The sequence below is a fragment of the Agelaius tricolor genome, unplaced genomic scaffold (genome assembly GCF_023055355.1).
Source record: "Agelaius tricolor isolate 1412-34295 unplaced genomic scaffold, bAgeTri1.0.p SCAF_6, whole genome shotgun sequence".
Classification (NCBI taxonomy): domain Eukaryota; kingdom Metazoa; phylum Chordata; class Aves; order Passeriformes; family Icteridae; genus Agelaius; species Agelaius tricolor.
The window spans coordinates 4,054,060-4,079,787 of NW_027269266.1; the positions used below are offsets into that span (position 1 = coordinate 4,054,060).

General features: G+C 43.3%; 1 protein-coding gene across 7 annotated transcripts in view; it reads right to left on the reverse strand.

Annotated features, from left to right (window-relative positions):
• Window positions 1-25,728, reverse strand: part of PRKAG2 (protein kinase AMP-activated non-catalytic subunit gamma 2) — a 217,303-nt gene that overhangs the window by 45,357 nt on the left and 146,218 nt on the right. For 5 of the 7 annotated variants that reach the window (XM_071428545.1, XM_071428546.1, XM_071428548.1 and 2 more), the window contains 2 exons: window positions 23,193-23,407; window positions 2,759-2,840 (listed from right to left, as the gene is read on the reverse strand). In XM_071428545.1, the coding sequence (XP_071284646.1) occupies window positions 2,759-2,840; window positions 23,193-23,407 (297 nt within the window). Of the gene's footprint in view, window positions 1-2,758; window positions 2,841-3,006; window positions 3,026-3,105; window positions 3,203-23,192; window positions 23,408-25,728 lie in introns of those variants that run through there. The other 2 variants (XM_071428550.1, XM_071428551.1) reach the window with 2 other exon arrangements.

The following is a 25,728-nucleotide window of genomic DNA, read 5'->3' on the forward strand; positions in this document are numbered from 1 at the left end:
ACTTGACCAGCACTTCTCTCTGCAACAATAGCATCCTATCTAACACTGTCCATGCTAATTAGGTACAAAATAGCTCATATACATTCTTTTTACATAATGAAAATTAAAATTGCTCTTCACTTGACACCACTGTTTTATTTAGAAGTCACACCATCAGGCCAGACTCTGCATATTTCATTACAGTACTACATAAATCATAAATCTTTCTAGCACCATTTTTTTTCAATTCACCCTCTTAATTAGAATCCAAATTAAATGAATGCCTTCTGTGCTTTCACATTCTCATTTGTGTAACCTTTGAGGAGAGGGACTAACAGATCCACTTCACATACTGGATGGCATTCAGCACACACATTGAGCCTCATTTTTCAGCTCTTTTCATTAAGCTCCCTGTTTCAACAGAACTGCTGCATAATTTGATACACAAGATAGTTAGCAACTGTTGATGGATACAGAACTGGAAAACTCACATGAGCAAGTACTCCAAAGTAGGGGCTGTCAGGAAAGCAGCTCTAAAACAAGTTTCAAATTTCTCATTCAACCCACAACTTTAAGCCTCAGCAGAGAAACTTAAAGTTTGACAAAAGATCATCAGTTACAGTTTGGCTACAGCCACTTAATGAAACCTTATCAAGACTTCAGAGGTGTTCCTCAATTTCTGAGCACTCACCACCTGCTATCCAACAACAAAGTGAACATTTCAGAGGTCCTTTACTCTCCTACCCCCAATATCAGCACAAATACAATGACAGCAACCAGTGCAAAAATTTAGGTCATAAAACAGGTACTGCAACAAAGCTGCTGCATTTCCAGCTGCATCTCAACTTTCTGTGATTCTCTTTCCCCGGGGCCTCTCACACAGAAGCACTCTGGGCAGCAGCTTTGGGTCTGACTCTCACACACTCACTTTTACTCACACCCCAGGTTCTGAATACAGCACTCTACCCCCTTTATGCTTGCTTTAAAATTAGGCCTAAAGCCAGGTTCTCATTTAGTCTGAAAGGCTAATAAGGTGACTGCTTCCTTTCAAAACCCACACCCTACTTTAAACTTGCTATTAGCCATGATCTTCCAACAGGCCCCTGAACTCCTCTCACCCTCCCAGAGTGAGCATCCACACAGCCTGAACCTTAGAGCCAAACAAATTAGGAGACAAAGCAAAACAGAAGCTTGAAAAACATAAAAAAGTGGTTGAAATACTAAACTTTCTAAAGAATTCGAATTACCTTATTGCAGGGTTTTAGAAGACACACAGATCTTCACCCTTATCAAGTGTCTCCACATAACTCCACATTACACTTTTAAAAAAAGTGCAAACTGAAGGTTTGTTGTTTCAGATTTTTTTTAACCTAGAGATCCTTCTTATATCCCTAAATTTGTAAGATACTTTAAATAGATTTTTAAATGGCTTAACTAGAAATGATTCAGCAGGTTTTAGGAACCTGTATCTCACAGTAGCAAGCTTTATGTAAAAATAAACAGGTAAATTGGTAACTTTCTACCTCTCCATAAGCATAACGTGAATGCCTAACTAAAAATAGTTAAACAGTGTGAGGAAAAAAAAACCCCTACAAGTTAGCAACAGATCCCCTGCACCAAATACTCATACTTAAGCATGTTCAAGATGCACAAAGGCACAAGCAGCATTTCATTGCAATTCAAACTCTGTCTGGACTCTAAAAAAAAAAAAAAAAAAAAAAGGCAGCTCAAAGAATGCAATTGTTAAGAGCTTCCTTTCCTCACACACAGAAAGATTAAAATAAAAGGTGTTACTTTTCCAGACCAGTCCCACAACTGCAGGCAGCATGCTAGTAACCAAGAAGCTTGCCTTATTAGCATACCAGCTTAGATATATCTTCTCCCAGAATGACTCAGCCTGCTATTTTCAAAGTTTTCCTTAAATATTTGTCCTACATTTTACAATAGGAGTCACCAACTACAGAAAAACACATCCCATGAAGTCTCAGCCACTTCTCAATGCTGAGCATAGAGATTAAGCCATGCGTCCACATTTGCATCCACGAAGCTAATCCTTTCTGAAAATGAAAGCTCGAGATACTCAGCACGGATCTTTCAGGGGTGAAGTGGCTACTTGGTGCAAGTTGGAGGGAAAAAAACAAAATCCATCCATGCTTTCCCACAGCACGGTTTAGTGCCTGCGAGAGGGAAAAACTTGCCAGGAGTTGCCCTGTGAAAGCACAGCACACTCAGTGAGAACTGCAGCCCTTCAGAGCACGGCAAAGAACAACCACAGAGCGCAGCCACATAAGGAAAATTCAGTGTACAGCTGCTTTGAACAGATGTATGTGCTGCCATAAGGAGGGGAAGCTTCACTTGAAAGAGCTTTCCATCACTGCTCTCAAAGTCTATATTTGGTATCGCAGACGTATTCAAGGAGAACGGGTTTTTTACGGGGAGGAGAAGGAGGAGGAGGAGGGGGTGCCGCGAAGGCTGCGCTCCCTCAGAGCGGGACCCGGCCGGCGGCAGCGGCGGATCGGGCACGGCCCGGCGGCGGCACCGGCACAAGGGCGCCGCAGCGGGATCGGCACCGGGACAAAAGCTCCGCAGCGGCACCGGGCTGGCTCCGCGGCCGGCGAGGCTGCGACCCGCCCCGCAAGGACACGGCCCGGGCACGGCGCATCCCGCGCTCCCCGCCGGGGATCCCCCGCGCCCGCGCCCGCGCCCCCGCCCGGACCCCGCCGGCCGCGTGGGTGTCCCCGGCCCGCCCCCGGCCCCCGCTGCCGCCGTGGATTTTTACCTTCATCTTCGAGCTCTAGTTTCTCCAGCATCCCTTCGGAGGCGGCCGGGAGCTGCAAGGGAGCCGGAGCCGCTGCCGCCGCCTGCGGGAGGGAAGAGAGGAGAAGGAGATGAGCATCCAGGCGCGGACTCACCGGCCCCGCGGCGGCATCGGCTCGGGAGCGGCGGCACGGAGCGGGCGGAGGGGAGGGAAGGCGGGACGGCGGCAGCTGCCCCTCGGCCTCCGCACACGCTGCCGCTCGCACACACCGCGGGGGGAGGAACCAGGAGGAGGAACCGAGGCTCGCCCTCCCCCAGCCCGTGAACCGCCGGGCTCCCCCCGGACTCGCTCCGGCTCCCTGGCCGTGCCTCCTGCGGGCGCCGCCTCTTCCCCGCTCGGCGGGAGCGGCTCCCCGGGCGCCCGTTCACAGGACGGCGCTTCCCGCCACGCCTCGCCGCTCCCCCCTCCCCCCGGCGGAGCGGTTGGTACGTTCCATTTTGCTGCAGTCGAGCCCGTTGGTCAGCGGCGGGAGGGGGAGGGAGCTACCACTTCCGCGCGGAAAAGGGAGGAGGAGGAGGGGAAGGTTAGTGCCCTGAGAGCTCTGTCGGGGCAGCCGCCTCTCGCAGCCCGTTCCGCAGCCTCGGCTGTTCTCCGGGCTGCCCTGAACTAGAGCGGTGCGACTGAAGGTGGACTGGGGGAACCCTTCTCTCCCCCTGCCAGCGGGGCTTGGTACGCTCCCGAGCGTTCACCTGCGAGGCAGCGGCGGGGAAGCGGACGGTTCCACTGCGCCCCGGGGGGTGTCAGGGTGTCGAGGGGGTTTCCCCTGTGTGTGACGGGAGCTCCCGCAGTGCGCCGTGCCGCTATCCCGGCCCCGGGGTGCCCTTTATCCCGGGATACCCGCTCCATCCTGGCTGCTGCCATCCCGCGGTGCCCTCTATCCCGGGATACCCGCTTTATCTCAGGGTGTCCTCTGTCGGGATACCCGCTCTGTCTCGGGATGTCTTCTATGTCGGGATTCCCCCTCTATTCCGGGGTATCCGCCATCCCGGGGTACCCGCTATCCCGGAGCGTTCCCCGTTTCGGGATCCCCGCTCCGTCCCGAGCTGCCCTCTGTGCCAGGGTACCCGCTCCATCCCTGTGGGCACGGGCGCGCTGGTTTCCATGTAAAACAATCCCAGGTTAAGTCACAATTCAAGATCAGCCCGAATGTCGGCTTCTCCCGGGTGAGCGACGCGGCTCAAGGACGGGGCTCGCACCATGGGACGCTGCAGTTTACATGGGATGGGATTTACTGCATCACAGCCCTGAGCCAGGCTACAGCAGAAGCGAGGGAAAAGAGGAAATATTCGAAATAGATTCGTCATTTATATTTATTTTGGCCGTGAGGTGTGGTAAAGCTTTAGCTGAAATGCGCAGGTCCCCGCTGGCTGCTTAGGAAGCTCAGCAGGAGCGGTTCAGACACGGATGCTGGAGAAGGGGATACACGGATTATTTCTTTGGCAATGGCAGCTGACACACATGGATGGAGCTTCAAAGGAGTCACAGGAGTCGTCAAGGAATATTTTAAACCTGCTGGTCCCAAGGGGAAGCTCAGGCTTCAAAAGTTCAGCAAGCCCTTCAAGGAGGGGAGGTTGGATAGACCCAGCACAGCACAGCAATGAGAATTAAACGTAGGGAAAGATGAAAGATAATGAGAATAAAACTGTGATGGGGGAGAGAGCCAAAATCTATGGGAAAACAGAAAACTGTCTCGTAATTTCTCAAGCCCAGTGAAGCTTCAAGCAAGGAAACAAACTGCTGGTGACAGCTTTTTTCTTTTCCCAAGCTACCTCTTTCTATGGACACTTTTAAGGATATAGGAGGAAGTGAACAATAGCCAGTTCTTCTTTACTGTAAAGATCCTTTGAAAAGAAAACTCTAAAATATTTCATTCACAGGTGTATTTTTAAGATGCTTCCAGGATTTCAGTAAATGTTCTAACTGACCAGTCACACAAGATACCAAAGCAGTTCGTATTAATTTATAATATTTTCAGCCTACTAATCAAAATGCTTTGGAAGCTTTTAATTACTTCTGGGAGCTAGCTTTAAAAGCTCTAAATTATTTATCTTCCTTATCGTGCACCTTGATACTGATAAGAGTTTATAACATCTACTCTTAATCAAAGGCCGAGAAGAAGATGACATATCTGATTGGAAATAACTGCCATGATTTTGTTTCTTTTTGTTTTAATTTACTCCCCATAATTATCTAGTAAGCACCAGCCATAAGGAAATACAACTCCAAGGTTTTTGTAGCTGGGAGTGACACTGAGACTTGAAAGGTGTGCATTGAATTTCACTGCCACAGAACACGAGATGTTTATAAGAAGTCAGTTAAGCTTATTTCATGCTACAAACCACAGAGCTCACTGCAAGATCAGGGTTTTACAGTGGCAGAACCTACATCCAGACCAAGAGTACCATGAGAAACTCAGGATAATAAAAAGGCAGTAATTTAATATACAACAGGGATTTGTAATAGAAACATGTACCATCCACACTGCTCAAAAAAGAAACCCAAAGGAAATGGAGAACTTAAGGCTGAAACCCCATCCTTCAATGTGCCTGCAGTCTCAGGATTTGTTTAAACCAATTTTGGAACAAGCTGCTGATCATGGCGTTCCCTTTGCTCCTCGCTTTGCATTCTGGCTCCTCTTGGCTTGTGGGCAACACAGTGAGTCAGAGCAGGAAACTGATGCAGCTGAAAACCAAAGGGACTAAAAGAAAAGATTGGGCTTTATCCAGATCAGCTCCTGATCCAACTCACTGTTTAGTTGTATCAGCACTGGCACAGGAATTGTTCAGGGCAGGAGTGACAGTGGGACCACACCTTCTGGGAACAACCCGCTCTTAAGTCAGCCTAAATCATGGTCAAAACACCATCCTGTTCATTGTGGACAGGATTAGACAAATTAAAGGTATTTTTAGCAGTATTGTCTCTCTAAAAACTCCTTCTGTCATTTTACAGCAGGATTACTGGCTAAAGACAAAGAAAAAAAATATTTATTTGAAAGGAACTGTAATTTCCAATAGGATGATATTAAATCCTGTAACATTTCCTACCTGTTTTTTGTGACTATTTTTTATTTGCCACAGAAGGTTTCCCTGAACTATAACCAAGGGACTTATCCCAATTATGCTTCAAATGTTTGCTCTCAGAGTGTGTCAGGTAACCCAATTTAACTGTTTGAGACACCACTGTGACAGAACACTTGTACCCTAAATATTGCCAGGTGACATAAATGCTAGAGAGAAAAGCTTAGAAGAGAAATATGCACAAACCCAAAACTGCCTGAGTACATTTCTTTGTCAAATTTTTACAGGAACATTATTTATGCCAAAAAACATGGAGCTACAACATGACCTTAATAGTGGTCATATTGATGCCATTGAAGCAGTGGCATCAATCTTTGTAGACACAAAGAAAAAATTCATGGTTGATACAACAGCAAAAGCCACAAAAGGTAGACGTCAACAAAAGAGATTTTAGGATTTCTGGGAAGGCTGGAATGTAAATTTTAATAGGTAACTGCTTACTTTGTCTCTGGCTGTTTTCTCTAGCTTCCTAGGGTAAAGGGAGTGAGGAATGACTAATACTCTGTGGAGGTAAAATCAGACCTGTAAATTATAGATGCACTTGGAATGAATACATTAAAGCTTATCTGATAAGCTACATTTCTTTTTTCTGATAATCTAGGAGTCCTTTCAGTTCTGTGCCCTACTGAAGGAATCCCATCCTTTTCATAAGCCCAAGTATTTAAGTCGTAGAGATGGTTCAGGGATGTGAACAACAATTAACATCAGCAGAAAATAATTTTTTATATAATTTCCTGCCATCTTGCCTTACACTCTTTGGTATAAGTTTGATTCTGAGATGTGTAAGAGACATTTTAAGCAGATACAGGAAAGAAAGATCATCAGCAACAGTCAAGGTGTGGAACCAAAGCCAAAGCACTCTCAGCCTCTCTAATGATTCACCCAGAATGTCTGGGTGAAACAACTGCTAAAGGTCACAAGAATATTCTCAAGGAAGGCACTAAGATTTCTTTATCTAACTGGAAGGGTTTAAGAGAGGGCTCCACAGAGCTCTGTGTTCTGTCCAACACCACTCTGTGTTTCCACTGATGACTCAAGGAAGAAATAATGAATAACCTGACCACATTTTCAAATGACTCAAAGTGACTCAATGGTAAAAGAAGCTGCTGCTTTAGGGACAGTCCTAGGACTTAAAATAATCTTGAGAATTGCTGCAGTGCTTTGAAAAACAGGATGCACTTTGATATGGGTAAGTAGAGTCTGCATAATCAAATGCAAAAATAAAATGGGAAAGGATGGACTTCCAGCAGTCATGCAAGCCAAAGAAAAAGACCTGGGAGTGAAGCTAAATGTGAGACTACAATGTCAGTTTCTCTGAAATTTAAAAAAAAATCACACTATTTACAAATGTGTTATAGGTAAGACATGGAGCATCTGTGCCACACATTCCCTGGTTAGATGCCAGCTGGGATACTGCATTCAGTTTTAGGGATTAAACTCAAGAATGAACTAAAAGAGTCTAAAAAAAAAAATAACAGCAATGATCTACATGTTCAGAAAACATGACCTGTAAGGAAGAACTTGAAAACTTCCCAGTTTCCTCATCTACAAAGGGAAAAAAATCCAAACAAAAAAACCCCAACAAAAACAACAACCTCCCCCCAATGAACCAAACTAAAACAAAAACCCCAAACAATCAAAAACCCAAAGAAACAAACAACCCACCCCCAAAAAACCACAACACCAGAAAAAGAAGACTGAAGAAAAATACCTCAACAGTCTCCAGACATGGTTTGTTTTTGCAAGAAGAAAAGTGATTAACTCTTCTGGGTCCACTGGTTATGGGATGAGAAGTTATCTACTTAGCCTTTAAAGAATTCTTAGGTTGGACTTTGGGAGAAGTTTCTGAGTGTAACACAAGTGAAGCACCAGCACGTTTTGCTGAAAAAACTCTAAAATCTCCATCACAGGAGGTTTTTAGCAATGGATTTAAAAACTCCCATTTGTTTATTATTATTTCCATATAGTTGATTGTGTTGATGGGGGAAAATGAATTTTTAATGTCCCTTCCAGGCTTGTTATTTTTTAATTTCTATTTTTGTCCAATCTTTAGAAAAATATATACAGTCTTAGTATGGTAATTCAATGAGAATTCTATGTATGTATGTTATGTACAAAACCCAGTTTACAAACCTATATAAATGTAAATTTTCTTTTCCCCCTCCCTTCAAAAAAGTAGCCTTAATTCTGAAATAGAAATATTCTGGAACAAATAACAAATATTGTCTGAGTAATAATAAAGATTACATATTAGTTTTGGTGACTGTGTAGGAATAGAAAGAACAACCTAAAAAAAGAAATTGTGCTGCAAACCACAAGTCTGTGTGGAGCAGACTTACTCAGGCATTGCCACAAAAATGTTACCTGTGCTTTATTTAAAAATAGTTATTTCCAGGTAAACTCAAGGCTGCTTTTCTCTTTCCTGATGGCTTTGATATGGATATGCTGGGGTGCCACCTGCACAGCTCAGCAGTAAAACTGAGTGCCCTTCCCAGCACTTCAGAAAAAAAAAAGGCCACTTACCTTATAAAACCTAATGGATTGAAGAGCAACAGAAGGAATTCCCATCTAAATGCAAATCAAGGCAAAGCCATTTTGAATGCAAGAGTAAACTAGGAATGGTAATTTTCCCACCATTTGCTACTGCTCCCTCCTACAATTACAGTTCTGCACAACTGAAGTAGTTAACAACTCTTCTGATGAGCTGTCAAAGAACAACTTGCAGTTTTTCCCAAATGTATGTCATAAATATGTTTATTCTCTTGCAATCTGTATAAAATTAATTTAGAACACTTCCTGCTTATTTTTGCTTTAATTTAGCCTGGTTTGTAAAGTGGAAAAGCACAAGTTACCAGGAAAAAAAAAAGGTTTCATCTTCTGGTTAAACTGTAAATTAAACTGCTACTTGTTTTTTGCTAGAGTATGGTAACTGATATGGTGGGTTTGGGACAGCTGAGAACACTGGAATCACTGAGGCTGAGGTCAGGATCCCAGCTTGGATCCCTTCTGTATCTGAAAGAGGCACCTGTGAGCTGCAAAGGCTGCAGGGTGGCAGTCCCTGAGGGTGTTTGAGGACACAGCTCTGGTCTCAAAAACCTCAGGGTGACCAGAGCAGCTGGGCAGGAACTGTAATTTCCACCATTTATTCTAAGGAAACTGTTCCAAGCACCAAACAAAGCAGTAAGGAAGGGGATGCCTCATACAAAATACTGGATTGGAGTTTTTATTTCCCATATCCAGAAGGAATGTGATAAAAATTGCTTTAGCCTTAAAAGGTTTTTGAAATACCAAATGCTATAATCAAGTCTGTGCCTAGCGTGTGTAAATGAAGGTGGTGGCAGCTCAGATTTTACAATTTGTTTAGAACAGAATAACCAAGCCCCATAAACCAGCCTGGCACTGACAATATTCCCCAGTGAGTCCTTACTGGGTTCAGCTGGGTGCTCTGTCCCTAATCTGATAAATTAGGGACACAACTGTCCCACAGCAGGTATGAAAGTGAGGGAGCATCTATTCTAAATGTATTTCCAGTATGTACAGTGAGGCTGAAGAAACTCGAATTTCATTTCAAAACAGCTCAGACAGAGCTTGCCACTGGATAAGAACTCTACCCTGGAAGGATTTTTTTATTTCATCCCAATCTGATCAGAATATGACGGTCCCAGTGGTCCTGAGCAGGAGTCTTGTGGCATGAAAAACAGAACAAGTGTATATTGCTTTTACATTTTCTAACTAGCAACCAGCCTCCTGCTGCAGGTATCCTTCCACAAAGCAGCTATGATATGAATTACTTTACAGAGTTAATTATTAGTGATAAGCAGTTGGAGATCTTTAGTAGGTCAAATGGATAACATAAATGGAACAACAATCAATTTTAGCTGAATCCTAAATAAATAACAGAAATTAAAAACAACAACAAAAAACAAAACAAAACAAACAAACAAACAAAAAGAAAAATAAAAATGGAGTGCACGCTGCACAAGGAAAGATGACAGAATGGACAATCTTAATTTCTACTAAATCCTCACTGCACTACTGAGTATTGGAATCTGCTTACCCTGGAGACACATGGAACAAAGGTGCAGAGAGATTTCACATTTTTAGTGGTGAGCCCTTCCTAAATATTTCTATATGGAAATGAACTTGAAGTTAAATCCCAGTGAGTTCTGTTCTTGACTTAATTGTGAAACAGAATAGATTTGCAGAACTTCCTTTGATCTAACAGCAGAAACAAAGAACCTGTATTGCACACAGTGTCCTCCAGCACCTCAGTTTAAGGCAAAGAAAAATGGTCCCAGTGAGAGAAGAGTTAAGCACTTCTGAAAAATAAACGTCAAAGAAAGTAAAATATGAAGGAATGGACAAGATCCCAAGCTAAACTAGAGAGAAATCAAGGCAGGAGTAGGAAAGAGGCAGGATTTATTTACATAACCTCTAATCTGTGGCTGTGTCTGATCCTGTATCACTCTGCTACTCAGATAAGGTGGAGTTTAGAGTCAAGAATATCAGAGGCATTCTCTAGACAAGCCCTTGTGGCCAACATTCCTTCCTCAGATTACTCATGTTGAGTATAGGTGGAGTCCAAATGAGTCCAAATCACAATTATCAGTGTGACATGTTATTAATCAAACAGCCACGCAATTTAAATTCTGTCCTTTTGAAGAACTTTCAAAGAAGTCAAGTACTTGTGAGGAGCTAACCTGAGTTTGTTATGAATACAGATGCTACAAGTGTTCTACCTGGCTGCAAACACAGGGATGCCACTCAGTTTTAATCTCTTCCAGAGTTTTTAAGTGTTCTTGTCTTAAATATTTGTTATTGTATATGATCAAAAAGACACACTTCAGCTGTTTTTACACATGTGCTGGAGTGCTCCTTGGGTTCTTTGAAATAAGACCAACCTCTCATCATACTCAGGGGCTCAGTTAAGAGCAAGAGGGAATTATTGCAGGAGAGAGCTGCAGCAATCAGGTACTAAGCATGATTATAGTGGATATTTTCTTGTGAAAAAATGTACATTAAAAAAAAAAAGCAAACAGAACATTAAGATACTATTAATGGTAGAACACAGGTAAACATTCACTAATTTAAAGTGAATGGGAAAGAAGAAAGTGAACCCACGTGGATGTGTGTCTCCATTTGCTGGCATTGAATACAGGATTATTCATGTTAGTTAAAGTTATGCACTTACTTAAGTACTCTAGCTGGATTGAGGCCAGAGTACTGATGAGTAATCTGCAGAACCGAGGCCACTGAGAATAACAAATGAAAAAAAAATACTCAGAGCCAAAACTGATTTAAATAAACACATTTACTATCTACCATTTTGCTTTCTTCATCTCAGTGTTATATTTCAAAGCTCAGTCATGAGTGAACTTCACTCAGTGACTTCACTGAGTGAACACTTACTACACCAGCTTTCAGTGATATTTTTTAAACTTAAAATGAAACATGTTTCCCCTAAAAAAGCCTGAAATTAGTTGATACTATACTTAAGGCTTGAGTAAACATCACAAAATTCTAGTAACAGAATTGTAGTCTATTGTAGCCACGATATTTGCTGAAAAATCCTTTCCTTAGGATTTTTTCTCCTGAGAAGCTGAGAGGCCTCAGGAACAAAATGTAAACAATGGTTATCTGCTGCTGTGGAATGCAACAGGTGCATCTGTGATTGGTCTCATGTGGTTGTTTCTAATTAATGGCCAATCACAGTCAGCTGCCTCAGACTCTCTGTCTGAGCCGCAAGCCTTTGTTATTCATTCCTTCTTTTGCTATTCTTAGCCAGCCTTCTGATGAAATCCTTTCTTCTATTCTTTTAGTATAGTTTTAATATAATATATATCATAAAATAATAAATCAAGCCTTCTGAAAAATCAAGTCAGATCCTCGTCTCTTCCCTCATCCTCAGACCCTGTGAACACGGTCACAGTCTATCATCAAAATGTAATTTTAGAATCATGGAATGGTTTGGCTCGGAAGGGACCTTAAAGATAATTTTACTCCAACCCCCTGCCCTGGTCAGAGACACTTTCCACTAGACCAGCTTGGCTCAGACCCCATCCTTGAACACTTTCAAAGATGGGGAATCCACAGCTTCAAGCCTAGTGCCTCACCACCCTTAAAAAAATTCTTCCTAAAATTTATTCTAAACCTTCTCTCCTTCAGCCTAAGACCATCTCCCCTTGTCCAATGACTACAAGCCATTGTGAAAAGTCTCTCTCCAGCTTTCTTGTGGCCCCTTAAGGCACCTGAAGGTGCTCTAAGGTCTCTCTGAAGCTCTCTCCTGTCCACCCTGAGCAGCCCCAGCTCTCCCAGGCTGCCATTCCCACAACCATCAGCAGTTCTGAAAGGCTGAATCAGATCTGTCCAACCAGGGCATCAGATGTAGGGCAGAGTCACAAAGGTGCTTTTCTGTGAAACTCAGACAACTTACAGTTCAGAGCTGAGTCACCCACAACATCAATAAAACTTCAAGAAATTGGCCTAGACCTGGGCTGAACAAATCCCTCCTGTGTGCCACGAGGTGCAGTAAGTGCAGCTGAACAGAAAAGGAGCAGCTGCTGCAGGTGGCCACTTTCTGCTGTGCTCATCACACTGAGGATCCCAGCAGGGCTCCAGAAGGAGCTTTTGGGAGCTCTCTCCAAGAGCCAGGCAAAGATAACAATGTCTTTTTTCACTGCAGCTCTAGGAGGACTTTGACCACTGAGGAGAACTTCCTGGTAGCACCTGGGGCTTGTGTGTTTGCTTTAGATTTCAAGCCCACCCCAGAGCTGACAAACTGGAGGCATGGGTGCTACCAGGGGCCCCACTCAGGCTTGTGAGCCTCTTATCTCACAGTGGCTGCTATTACAAACAAACAAACAAATATGTTCATAAACCTCCTTCAGCACAGACTCCACAGTTGGCCTGTAATCCCCAAGTAAATTAATTTTTGACTAAAAGCTGTTTTTCAGATGGCACTGAATGTGCATAGCTTGAGGAACCTGACCCTCTTCCTGAATTCATTCCAGATGCACTGCTGATCACTCCAGGCCTTGTTTTTGTGTGCTGCTTCTTTTTTTTTTATTGTTATGCACAAAAGAGACCTGCAATGACAGCTCACACAATGGATACCTTCCTTCTGCCATGCTTGTTTTCCCTTTTCACAGCCTCTTGACTGCATCCTTGCCTCATTCCAGGTACACCAAAACCAGACTGTGCTCAGTGGTTTGACACCCCCTGGAAGGACTGAAACAAGGGCTGTGCTGAGCAAGAAGCCTGTCAAGCACATGAGCTCGGTGTTTCAGGGCCACAAACAAGATCATAAAGGGACATGCAGATAGTGCTGAGGCTTTTCCCTGTATTCCAGGAAGTGGAATTGAAAAAAAAAATGGAAATTATTTCCACACTAAGCACCAGGGACACAGCTCCAGCAAGCCAGCCCCCACACTCATGTCCCTGCAGAGCTGCTGGAGATGCAGATACAAAGGTTCATTCATGGGCACTGGGTGCTTTCAGTGTGGAAATGGCAAATGCTGGGGTCACTGCACCTAACCTGAGATGCAGATTGAGTCTGTAGTGAAATGTCTGAGAAGAGCTGAAATTATTTCTTGACATGCCTCCCTGGGGCTCAGAAGAGCAGCTGACTTCACAGTGATCTTTTGTGTAAATCTTGATGTGCTCTGAAAACATGAGAGCTTCCTGGCCACGGTACAGCCTGCAGCATGAAAGCCTGTTGCTACAAACTTTAAACACAACAGATTCTATCTATGGTTAGCTTATCTTAAGCCACTTGCAGCTCCTGTTCAAAAAATATCTGAGTTATGTAGAACTTTTTTACTCATTTATCACTATAACATTTCTGACTGAGAGCAGTGTAGCCCCATTTTTTTATAAATGGGAAACTGAGGCACTGAGAGACCAAGTGACTTAGGGCTGCACAAGTGATCTCTGAAGGGGCAGATGGTTGCAGTCAGGGGTCTCTGGTACTATTTTTCTCCTTTTCAAACTCTTGCTTTCCTTAATGTCTCTTCAACTAAAACATTCATTCAATTCCATTATTTTTTCCCTGAAATAGCAACAGCCATGAGGGCAAACAAATCCATGAAATAGCAACAAATCCATGAGAGCATGAGAAAAAAAAAAGGCATCTATATCTTCATGGTGTAACCTCTGTACCCATAAAATCTTTGATGATGGAAGCAACTACTTAATGACCACTTCATATTGTACCATAGCCATGCCCTCATGGGAAAAGGAAAGAAAGTTGTGTACTTTCTGTGGCAATGATTTTGTATCAAGAATTGGGTGCTAGCAATGAGGGAAATGATTGTCCCTCTGTAGTCAGCACAGGTGAGGTCACACCTCAGGTGCTGTGTCCAGTTCTGAGCCCCTCACAACAAGAAGGACATGGAGGGGCTGGAACATGTCCAGGGAAGTGCAGCAGAGCTGGAGAAAGGTCTGGGGAGTGAATTCTGTGAGCAGCAGCTGAGGGAGCTCAGGGGGGCTCAGCCTGCAGAAAAGGAGGCTCAGTGAGACCTTCTCACTGCTACAGCTCCTGCCAGGAGGGTGCAGCCAGCTGGGGTCAGGCTCTGCTCCTGGGAAACAGTGACAGAACAAGAGGCCAGAGCCTCAAGGTGCACGAGGGGAGGTTCAGTTTAGACATTAGGAGGAATTTCTTCCTGATTATGGTTGTTAAACATTGGAATGGAGGCCCAAGGAGGTGACAGAGTCACCATCCCTGGAGGTGTTCAAGGAATGAGTGGATGTGGCACTCAGTATCAGTGAAAGATCCATGATCTCAGAGGTCTTTTCCAGAATGATTCTGTGTTCCTCACAGTGAATACAGCTAAGAGATCAGCTTTGGCAGTGTCCTGTTGCTGTGTGCAGGATGCCTGCTGGGATTTGCTTTTGTTTCTGGCAGGCTCTTGGGAAAGGGGTCAGGTGTCCTCTCTCATGAACCATGTCTGCATCAGTAGCTGCTGCCATGTACACAAGGAGCTCCATCCCAAGGTAGGACACACCATCAATGTTTCCAAATAATTGCAATCCTGACCCCCAAAGAAATGCCAGACACACAAGAGCAGGCAGAGAGCAATCCTCCAGCTGCTGCTCTCCCTGCCACTCACTCAGCAGCAATTTCCCATTGGCACCAAGAGCTCCTCTCCTCTCTCCTCTCCTTTTTTTTTAACTTTTAATATTTTCCTTGATTCTTTTTTTATCCTCTGTCCTTCAGCTTCTTTTCTCATATCCTGTACCTGCTGTTGTCATTTTAAAATATTTTAATAGACCATAAAAATTGCACAAAGACCCTGATCCAGCAAAGTGCCTTGACACACACAGAGCTTTAAGTGCTCCACTACTGTTGACTCCAACAGAGCTACCACTGTGCTTAAATCCAACCACACATTTAAGTGTTTTCCTGGATCAAGGCCATCACCACACTGACATCAGCCAGAACAAAGCAGCACCTGAAATTCAGCAACATAAAAACATAGCAACCCCAGCCAAACCCAGTGCTGTAACCTTCAGGTTACCTTTCCTCAGTGCCTTCTGTCATTGCTACCTCTGTTATGGCTACACTTAGAGCCTCTTCTGCAAGCATGCACTGGAAGTAGTGTTTGGGAACAACCCTGCTTAAGCCAAGGTTTTTTACAGTTTTAGAATTTGCCTGGCCTGTTTTGCTAGATCAGGCTCTTGGACAATAAGGTCCCCAGGGCAAAAAGCATGTTTATTTTTCTGCTTGAATCATATGTGCTCATATACCACAAAATAGCATTAGTAACTTTCTGTTCAGAGGTACAAGGAAGAAGATTCTCCACGTACCACAGATGACCTGATTTGTGCAGTTGGAAGTGAAAAAGTATGATAGATCAAAATTTCAAAAGCCCAAGGGATGAGCCTCAGCACTGGTATTTTACTGTAACCCTAAATATGGAAAAAGATTAAAGTAGTCCCTCCCCTCCTGAATTCTGCTCCCTCCCTTTCTTTTGCTAACCTTCTGCCTCCATTACTTTTTCTCTTTCATTCTCTGTTGATTACTTCACTGGTTTACACTTCAGCTTATGAGTTCCATATGGCTGGAGCCTTGTCCTTTGTTAATCATAAAATAAGATTATGTACACCTTGGGCCCTGTACAAATCATTATTGTCTTCCTATAAATGTCTTCCACATGGCCCCACCCTCAGTTCCAGCTGAGAACTGAGCTGCTGTTGTGAACAAGCTCAAAGAATAAATATTTTGCATTCATTTCACCAGCACAATGGAAACATTTTTCCAGGCTGCTGCCAAGATGGTATCTAGTCCTCCTCTGACTCAGCAGCCCATGCAGCTGACTTTCAAATGGCCAAACCTGCTTGATTGTAATCTTAAAAGAAAAAAAAAAAAAACCAAACCAAACCACAACAACCAGCTGCATTTTTAAAGAGCTGTATTGCTCTCCTGTTGCACAAGCAGGTAGTGACACTATAAAATGTGAAAGCTGGGAGAAAGAAGCAGTGAGCCCTTTTTGGGATGTCCCCTTTTATTTCTTCCAACTTCACCAGTTTATTTCATCCAGTCAGAGAAAGGGTTTGGGGAATGTTGTGAGGAAGTGAGAAAGGAATTTGACTGCTTTACACAGAAAATTTCCTCCTGGTATCAAGCAGCCTTTTACATTCTTCAAAGCTCTGTTGGCCATTAAAGACAGTGTATCTAAAAGTTAAATATAGACAAAACTGGGTTAAGAGAGATGAAGATGACTAGGAATTCTAAGAGTTCCCTTCCATATATTTTTTTCCTTTTTCTTATGTCACTTTCCCTCTAGTCCAATCCAGAAGCAGGAAAGGTGCAACCAAACAGGTTCAAAGCTGTTTATCTCTCCTCCATTCTCATGGGAAAGCTTTGCTCTATAATCCCTACTGCTTTATGAATAAACAGCCCTGATGGTGAATAATTTTAGTGCTCCAAAACTGTCCAGATACAGCTGGGAAGAAATTGTCAGTGACCCTGCATGAAACTGCAGCTTTATATTAAATCAGAGAGCAGGCATCTGGCTTCTAATCACTGATGGAGGTTACTCCTACCAGAAGTTCTGATATTCTAAGCAGAATAACAGGATGCTTATTAAATTAACAAGTCTAAAATTCAAGCTAAACCATGCCATGAGAAATCAGTTCAATGGGTAAAATGAGGCTGTCCCTCCAGCACCCTCTTACATCATGGTATTTAACCAAAAGATATCTATTTATACAGACATGGTACTTAACCAAAAGATATCTATTTATACAGACACACCAGGCCACATCCTTAGGTTTAGCCTTTTTATACCATGCATAGTGCAGGATTTAGGGTGATAGAAGTAATTTAGGTTTAAGCTACTAATTGTCTCTTCAAGGGTGCTGGGGTCATCATTTCAGTACCAATGAGTATCTTAAAAAAGCCCCAGAGATGCTCTAGTTTTAATTGCCTTAGCTACTTATAGTCTTATGAGAGCTGCCAAAGCAGCTGGGAATTGATTGGACTCAGCATTCTGGCTATTCATCCTTCCCACCTCACCTTCCTCCTTTGGATCTAGGAATAGGAGGAACAGGAATTGTAGGATTTCATGTAATTAAAATAAACTCTCCACTGAGTGAACCCATAGATAGTTGATGAAATTATTTCTGTAGCTGCAGAAAAAGCCACGAGTTGACACAGACACACATTTCCTTAGGGCACAAAAAAAATCATCTTTATGCAAAAAAATTTCTCTGCATTGTAAGACTGATTGCACAAATCTGGACACTGCAACCAGAATACAAATATGTGAGGGCACCAGTGTTTCAGGAGGTTGTGGTTGAACATTTTTTCTTTTAAAACCAGTAAGTAGATTAAAAAAAAACAACCAACAAATTAACCAGTATAAAAGGGATAGCAAGATGCTTTTTGCATATTCTAAATACTAAAATGGGAGAAAAACACCAAATGGGATACAAAAGATATGACTGATAGGGAGAAAGTGAAGTGAGGAAACAGAATATTAATAAAATGATAGCTGTGATTAAAAAGTAGTGTGATATAGCTTTTTTGTAAAGTTCAGGTTCATTTATTCTGTATGTCCCACTAAATCTCACTCTGGATTTTCCAATCATATGAAATAATTCTCCTGTGAGCTTATATTTGGTTTGATTCAGTAGAGGCACCATCATGCTGTCAAAGGAGACTGAAATCAAATCAGGTGGGCTCCAAACATTTTCCCAGCAGTATTTTTGGAATTGGTGTAGGGTTGATCACAGAGTGATTACTTTACTAAGTTTGCAACTAATTAGTTATGTGCCCACTATTGGAGAAATATTATAAATTTAAACACATTTGCACATGGATATCAACAGCTCCCACAGGGAAAAGGGATTAAACAAGGATAGCTTGTTACAGCTCCTGGGATCTCTTAGGGAACACAATCACCTCCCAGGAGTGCTGCTATTAAAGCATTTAAAAGGAGCCTGGACACACCAGCACTGCCAGAGCTTTGTCCCTGGTTAATGACAGCCTTTGGGGCTCTAATTTTGGTGATCAGTTTACTGTAGTGTGAATCACAGTAATGTCTTGGCACTCTCACACACTGCCTTAAACCACACAAATACTGAAATGAGGAGTTCTGGTACATTGGAAAACTGGATTCCATTTTTCCCCCAGCCTGTACTTTTTTTTTTTTTGCTGTTGTTGTTTGGTTGGTTTTGTTTTGTTTTTTGGAGGGTTTATTTTGTTTTTTTGACCTTCTCAGAATCAAAGAACACTTTTCTATTCTCCCCATCAGATTTCAATCTCTTGACTCACCCAGCAGCTCTGGAGCTCTGCTAGGTGGTATGGCTTTTTTTGGAGAGAGGCAAACCAAAGGACCTGCTGCACACACACATCCTGGTTCCCAGGCTCCTTGCCAGCACAGGGAGTGATGCAAGAGCCTCTCTCTCCCTCTGAACAAGTTAACAGCCCTGTTTTGGAGTTTACTACATTTTGGCTAAGAAACAGCATGAAGAGCTTTGCAGGGAAGTGCTACTGTTTAACAAGTGAGTAGCTGCAGGAACAATCTGGTTTCTCCCTTTTATCCAGGGCTGGAAGAGAGTCCCAGCTGTACATTACATCTCTCCTCTCCCATATGCCAGAGCAGCAAGGACTGTGCAAAATGAATACAGCCCAGACTCCCTTCTGTGTGCTCTGTCTGCAGTTTTACCAGGATTCACTCACACAAGCTCAGAGTAAGTCTCTGACTGACTTTTCCTCTTGTTAAGAACATTCTGGGGAATTACTTGGCTTGGAAGTTCTTTGGAGGGCAGTGGCTCACTACACAACCATAGGGAAAGGACCATTTGTAGGCAGGTTCAGCCTTGGTCATTTCCTGTGAGCAGAGGAAGCCCCAGCCTTGTGTTCCACCCAAAGAGACCTCTCCAGTCTGGAGCCAGCACCTCCTGGCCTGGGCTCCTCTCATGCTGGGAAAGGGGAGCCAGGAGATGGGGTAGCACAGAAATAAATGCTTGTGTTTGCAGTGAGTAGTGCTATTTTCACAGTGCCTTATGCATCAGGGGAAGAAGAAAGGATGGAAAAAAAGGATACAACCACATAAGGCCCAGTGTACCACATTCCACTTCAAAATACAGACAAGGTGGAAACAGGGCAAACAGGTTTGGTACTGAATTTGCAACCTCTCTGCATTTCTGTCATGGTTCCTAATGTCACACTAGAGAAGAGTTATCATCCACCACTTGCTGCTTGAAGGTTACACCACCCAAACAACACAAGGCCAAACTACAAAACAGTGAACTGCATTGTGAGAAATCAAATTGCTCCTTTGCTGTTTCATGCAGCACACACAGTAATCTTTAGGCACAGCTTTGATCTCTTATCAGCTGCATCTCTCATTATAACCTTCAAACTCAGGCACCAGGAACACCTCCACATGCAGGGGAGAGGCTGGCAGAGCTGCTGCAGTGGTGTGGGACAGCCCAGCAGCCCCAGCTTTGGGCACCTGATGCTGTCTGGATCAGAAATGCAGCACCTGGAGCCAAAGCCTTCCTGCCCAGTGAGTCCCAGAGGCTCCTCAGCCCCCTGGATCTGATTCATTCCCTGCAAACTCCTCTCTGGGGGATGCAGGCACAACTGGAGCTGCTGCACTCCCAGCTTAAGCAGCTCAGAAAGGTTTCTAAAGTTAGGGGGGATAAATCCAGGCCCTGGTGATTACCACAGACACCCATTTAGCATGAGGTTAATTTGCTCAGCTTTGTCTACTGGGTTGAGATGATACTTGCTGAAGGAGGAGCTCCCTCTCTCAGGAACTGTCTCCCACTATTTATTCCCCTCCCCAGAACTGAAGGCTTAAAAATCACATGAAAATACCCACTGTTGGGAGTGCTACTAAAACATGAAAGGTTTTGGCTACATCTGCTGGGAAATAAGTATTTTTATTCTTCCCTCCATGTCTTCTCTCTTACTGAACAGATTTAACCATTCTGCACCTGAGTCTCAGACAGGTCAAAAACAATTTCAGAACCAGCTTCAAATGCCAATTATTATAAAAATGGGATAAGATTAATTCCAAGTCCTATATATCTTCGTAGAGTCATCTGTTCTTCTGGTTTGGTTTTTTTTTTTTAATTTTAATAATATTTCCAGGTCTGGGTCCAAGGGTTCCTCTTTCCTACTGCAATATATATAGCAATCATAATTCATTTATAATAGTTCTGGGGTCTCCCACATTATCATTACCAGTTAAGCAATGTAATAAGTAAATGAGATTTAAGTTGACAGAACCCTGTAGATAAGAGCCAATTTCTCATTTCAGATGTCAGCATAGAAGATTGCATATCATTGAACTGATCACCTAACAGCATTTATCATAAAATTTATAGTGTGTTTTAAAAATAACTGAAATTGTTCTGCCACCAAATAGTGATGTAAATAAAGAGGAAATTGAGTTTTCCTCTTACAGATTTGTTTATGGCACATGATTGTGCAATGATGTATTTATTAACACACAGCTCAGAGTAAATGAAATGTTTGAAATACAGTACTCAAGAATGTTTGTATAGTGCTGTTGTATTTGCAGAGGAATGTTGGGTCAATAATTTGCAGGGATCAAAATACATGACAGTGCTGAGAGAACACTCATCAGCTTCAGATTCAGGTCCTTCTGCAGGAACTGAGCTTTTCCCTCTAACAGTTTCTCCTAGAAGAGAATGGCAAATCTAATCTCTCTTTTCAGTCTCTGTTGAAAATTAAACATCCAGAGCTTTGCTCCTCAGTGCTCTGTGGCTGCTGACATTTATTGCCAAGTAAACCAAACCCCCAATGATTCAGTGGCAGCCCTGCACACTCACTGCTCTCAGACACAAATGAGTACAGAGGGTACCAGACAATCAGGTGCTACACATCCCACACATTTCTGTATCTTCTGAGCAGGAGGGAACTGAGTCCAGCATTCTGAGTTACTCCCCAGACTCGCTCTTGTACATATATACAACCACAACTGCTCATAAAAACCTGCTGAGAATTCTGTTTCTTTATTCTGGCATCTTCTGCTCAGCTTCATGTTGTCTGAATCAGCAAATAATCAAAAACAAAACAAACTTTTCAGTCTTTCAGTCAGTGGAATGTGCTAAGATTATGCTGTTTCCTCACTTCTATTCTAGCAGGTACAAAAGACTCTTCTGTAGCTGCATAACACAGATGAACACATTCATATGGAAATAATATGACTGATTGACTAAAACCTACCCAAAATATTTTTGTATCCTACAAACCTCTGGGTTTAATAATTTCTGTACCCCAAGAATATACTGACATGGAAAGGCAGTGAGCTAGATGCAGAAGAGTTACTGCTGGAGCTCCCTAACTATAAATGTAGGACTTATTTTATTTAATACTTTAATTATTTACTTTTGCATAGCAGAAAAACAAAGTCTGTAATTTGTAGGGAGAGTTTGGCTTACTTAATCTGAAAAAACAAAGGTTGGCTACTGGTGCAACAGGATGTAGCAAACAATGAATGAAAAAGGCCATTAATTATAAAAGCAAATATTTATAACCTGTCCATGAAAAAATTATGTTGAAAATCAGAGATTTCCTGGCCTTTACAGAAGGGGCCCCCAAAATAGGGCAGGTGTTTTGTGGGATGTGTGTGAATGACTTGAAAGCAGCAGATGAACTCTGATCCAGGACCCAAATGCTTTCAGCACAACAGCTGCTGCTGCTGGAGGTACCTCTCACAAAAGCAAAAAGGCTTTGGGGTTGCTGTGTTACTGTGTCCAGATCCTGGAACAGCTTTCCCATGGGTGAGTGGGAGGAAACTTCCTGCTTTTAAATAAATTACTGAGAACTGGAATGAAACAGGACTCATAGCTGTTCAGCAGAGCAACTGACCTCATGAACCTGTATGCCCTTTACAGTTCTAGGTTTCTAGATACAAAAAATGTTGAAGATTTTCTATTTTGGAGGGGAAAAAAGGGAAGAAAAGCTGGGCAAGACAGATGCAGGGTGGTTTACTCTGATGACAGATCACAGTCTGCTGGTTCCATGAGTCAGAGGAATGGAAAGATACAGGTAATGCAGAGGAATTAACACAAAAGGAGAAGGGGCAAAAAGGCAGAGGAGAAAGAAAAGGAGAGTGAAGCCTCTGAGGCTCAGGCTGGCCAAGGGAGAGGGAGGAGGCACAGAGCTGTGCAGAATATCAGTGGCTGGAGTTCATGAGCTCCCAGGAACTGCTGAGTTCATGCACTACCAGGAACTGAAGAAACCACTCTAATGAAGACACTCTAATGAAGACACCTCTGCTAGGTGGGAGGCTGGATAAGTGCCCTGGTAGTGCTGCCCTTCTCTTTCTACTCCCTGGGCTGGGGCAGGAGGTGTGATAGCAGCGTGTGCTATTAGTCACCAGCTGTCCCAGTCATCTCAGACTCCAGAGGCAGCAGGGACTCAGAGCCCCTGCAGCTCAGACTGTGAATTTCTTTTTTATATGCTCTCTTTGGCTGCTAACTCTCTCATCAGCTCTTCTTAAGAGAGATAAAAGAAAATCCTAAATAAAATTTTATCCACCTCTAAGGCGGCATCTCAGCAGTGTACCCTGGGATCTGAAGCTATTGCAAAACTGACTTTGAAGGCAGTGCAAAGATTAGTTACTATTTGGATAAATCAGAAGGAAGCCACCACCTCTGGATTCCCAGTGCCCTCTCAGCCAAACCCTGAATTAAACTGAGCTAAAAATCCTTGTTCTCATTCTGTCCCACAGTATGGACAGCCACACTGCAGCCCATCAGCTGTAACACAGGACACAGTCCACACACAGCCCTGCACATTTCCCACTGGCAAACTGGACACAAGCTTTACTCACAGGTTTTGAGGTAGCACAGGGAGCTGGTGTCATGATGGGAGGCTTGGCTGCACTTTGTGATGGAGGCAGAGAAAATCTCTGCCCCGTGTCTGGAGGTGAGGAACAGTGAATTCTTGTTTCTGGTCTCTCAGGCTCATGCTTGTAGGATTCCAGAGGAAACGTGGGCTGCTTGGTCACTTGTGTTGGGGTAGATGGAGAAGAGGAGAGGCCAGAGGCTGTGAACAACAAAAATGCCCAAAGATCAGCTCAGGTGAAAAGCAGATGGAGATCTCAGCTTTACAGAAATCCTGTATTTGCCATCACGTTTCCCCAAACTAAAAGTAGGGATCTCACCTCCTTGTTTGTGAAAGGGAATCTGTGCCTTGCCATTAAAGCACTTTTAGGCTGGTTGAACTGTCTGATCCACTACAGGGAGCCCCAGTGGCAGGATGGGAGTGCTGGAGGTTTCTCTTGTATTTCCTCCTGTCTGATTGCTCATTTCTAAAATGACACTCAGCATGGGTATTACTTTATTGTTGTCATTTTAATACTCCAGTGAGTCTCAGGATTACCTTTATCTCATGGCACATGGCTCAAAACCTTTAATGGTTGCTTTTCCTTATTTTTCATTATTTTAACAGTATCTCAGCCAGCTGTAAAAATACAATTAGGAGCAGAGACAAAAAAGAAACAGAGCATATTCCTCCTGAGCCTCAGTTTGCTTTCTGTAAAGCTCTTGTACAGCTTTTGTACAAACTAAAATTGTTTTCAGCTGCCTTTGAGGAGAAAGATTGATCATATCTTTTGCCAAAAATCAGTGTCAGCGGTAGATAATTGCTCTTGTGAGCACCCTGTTTTCATTTGACATGTGTATGTACCCCAGCTGTATTTTTGGTTATGTTCCTAGGGCAGCTCTGAATTGTGAACAAACAGATTTAAACTGTGTTTATTACCCATTTAAGAATCAGAAGACATCCACCACCAGTCAGAAAATTCAGGTTCCAACATCTGTGTTTCTGGTTCCATGTACATCAGCAAACCAAGGGTGGTTCTCTGGTGCCAGCACAAATCAGGACAGACTTAGATCATAAAAACCATGAGCCTGAACTGGGATGTGTATTTTAAAGTGGGCAGTAAGACCTCTGAGTTTGGCTCACAGATTCATGTAGATGATCAGTTAGTCCAAAGGGGACTCAAGCCCATCTAAAGAGAGCAGATTAATGAGCATAAAAGCCCAGGCTACTCAAAGGAGTGTTTGGGAACACAATGTTGCATTTTCATGGTAGATCTGGCTGCTTGGTGGGAGCTTTCAGGGCTCCACCAGAGATTATTGCACCAGAGGTTTTTTCCTAATTTCCCAGACTTGGAACACTGGACATCCAACAATTCAGTGTGGGATCTGTTACTTGAAGAAACTGTTACTCCTGACATATCTGGGGAAGAGTTGGCATATTCTGTGTTTAAAGGAATTAACATGTAATACGGGTAACTGTTCTTTACCTATTATTCTTCTTTGAAAACAACTTCTCCTGATGGCTTTTACATAATAAGAGACTTAACGCTATAATAATAGAGTCACTCAACAGGAAACCTGCAAAATAATTAGGCTCTAATATGTTTTACTAATAGTGGGTTTAGTGGCACAGAGTACTGTATTTATTTCTTTCAAAGAAAATCTTAATTCTCACTGATAAACTTTAGCTTTGCTGGAACCAAAAAGGACCCCCTACTCAGTCCCTATCTTTGGTCCTTTTCCAAGCTTGCAGCTGGACTTCCATTTCATTTGATTTTTAAGGAGCCCTGCAGCTCTGCCAGTCAAGCAGCAATACCTCAGAGGGGACTGGGGTTGGAGGCAGGTACAGATGCTGGCAGATGTGACACACCACAGAGTGAGGCAAGAGTCACCACCCTGGCATTCTCAATGTCCCCAAGCCCTGCTCATTTCAGGGGACTGGAGAGCGTGCCACACTTCCCCAAGGACTGAAAGGACACCTAACTTGCCTGTTCAGTTTTTGCTTGCAGACAAATTTAAATAAGCAGTTCTGGGGAAGATGCTCCTCTGGGTTTTTATGGAACAAATGTTCCCTGAGTGCTCAGACTGGAAGCTGAGATAGCTGCAATCGATGCAAATGGAAAACCACTAAAAGGGAGAAAAACACCATTAGATCTTCAAGTCTTGCTGCTGGGATGGGTTCATTGTGTGCTAATGTATTCTGCAAGTCCACAAGAGCCATTTCCAGTTCCGAGAGGCTCTGCCAGAAGAGCTTTTACCAGACATACAGAAACCACACACTCAGCAGCCCAGCAAGGCTGCCAAGAGCAGAGGACATCTGTAGGACACAGGGACCAAAGGGGACCATGGAAGTAACACCTCTTACATCCTGTGAAAAGTCCCATCACCTCATCACAGACATGTCACAGCCCGGTTTCCATCTTACAAGAACATTCACTGGTGGTGAATCTCCTTTTGGATGCCAGCCTTGGATACTTGGCATGAGTTTTTATGGATGGGGAGCATCTGTGACTCCAGCACTCTGAGCCTTAGAACTGTTTGTTT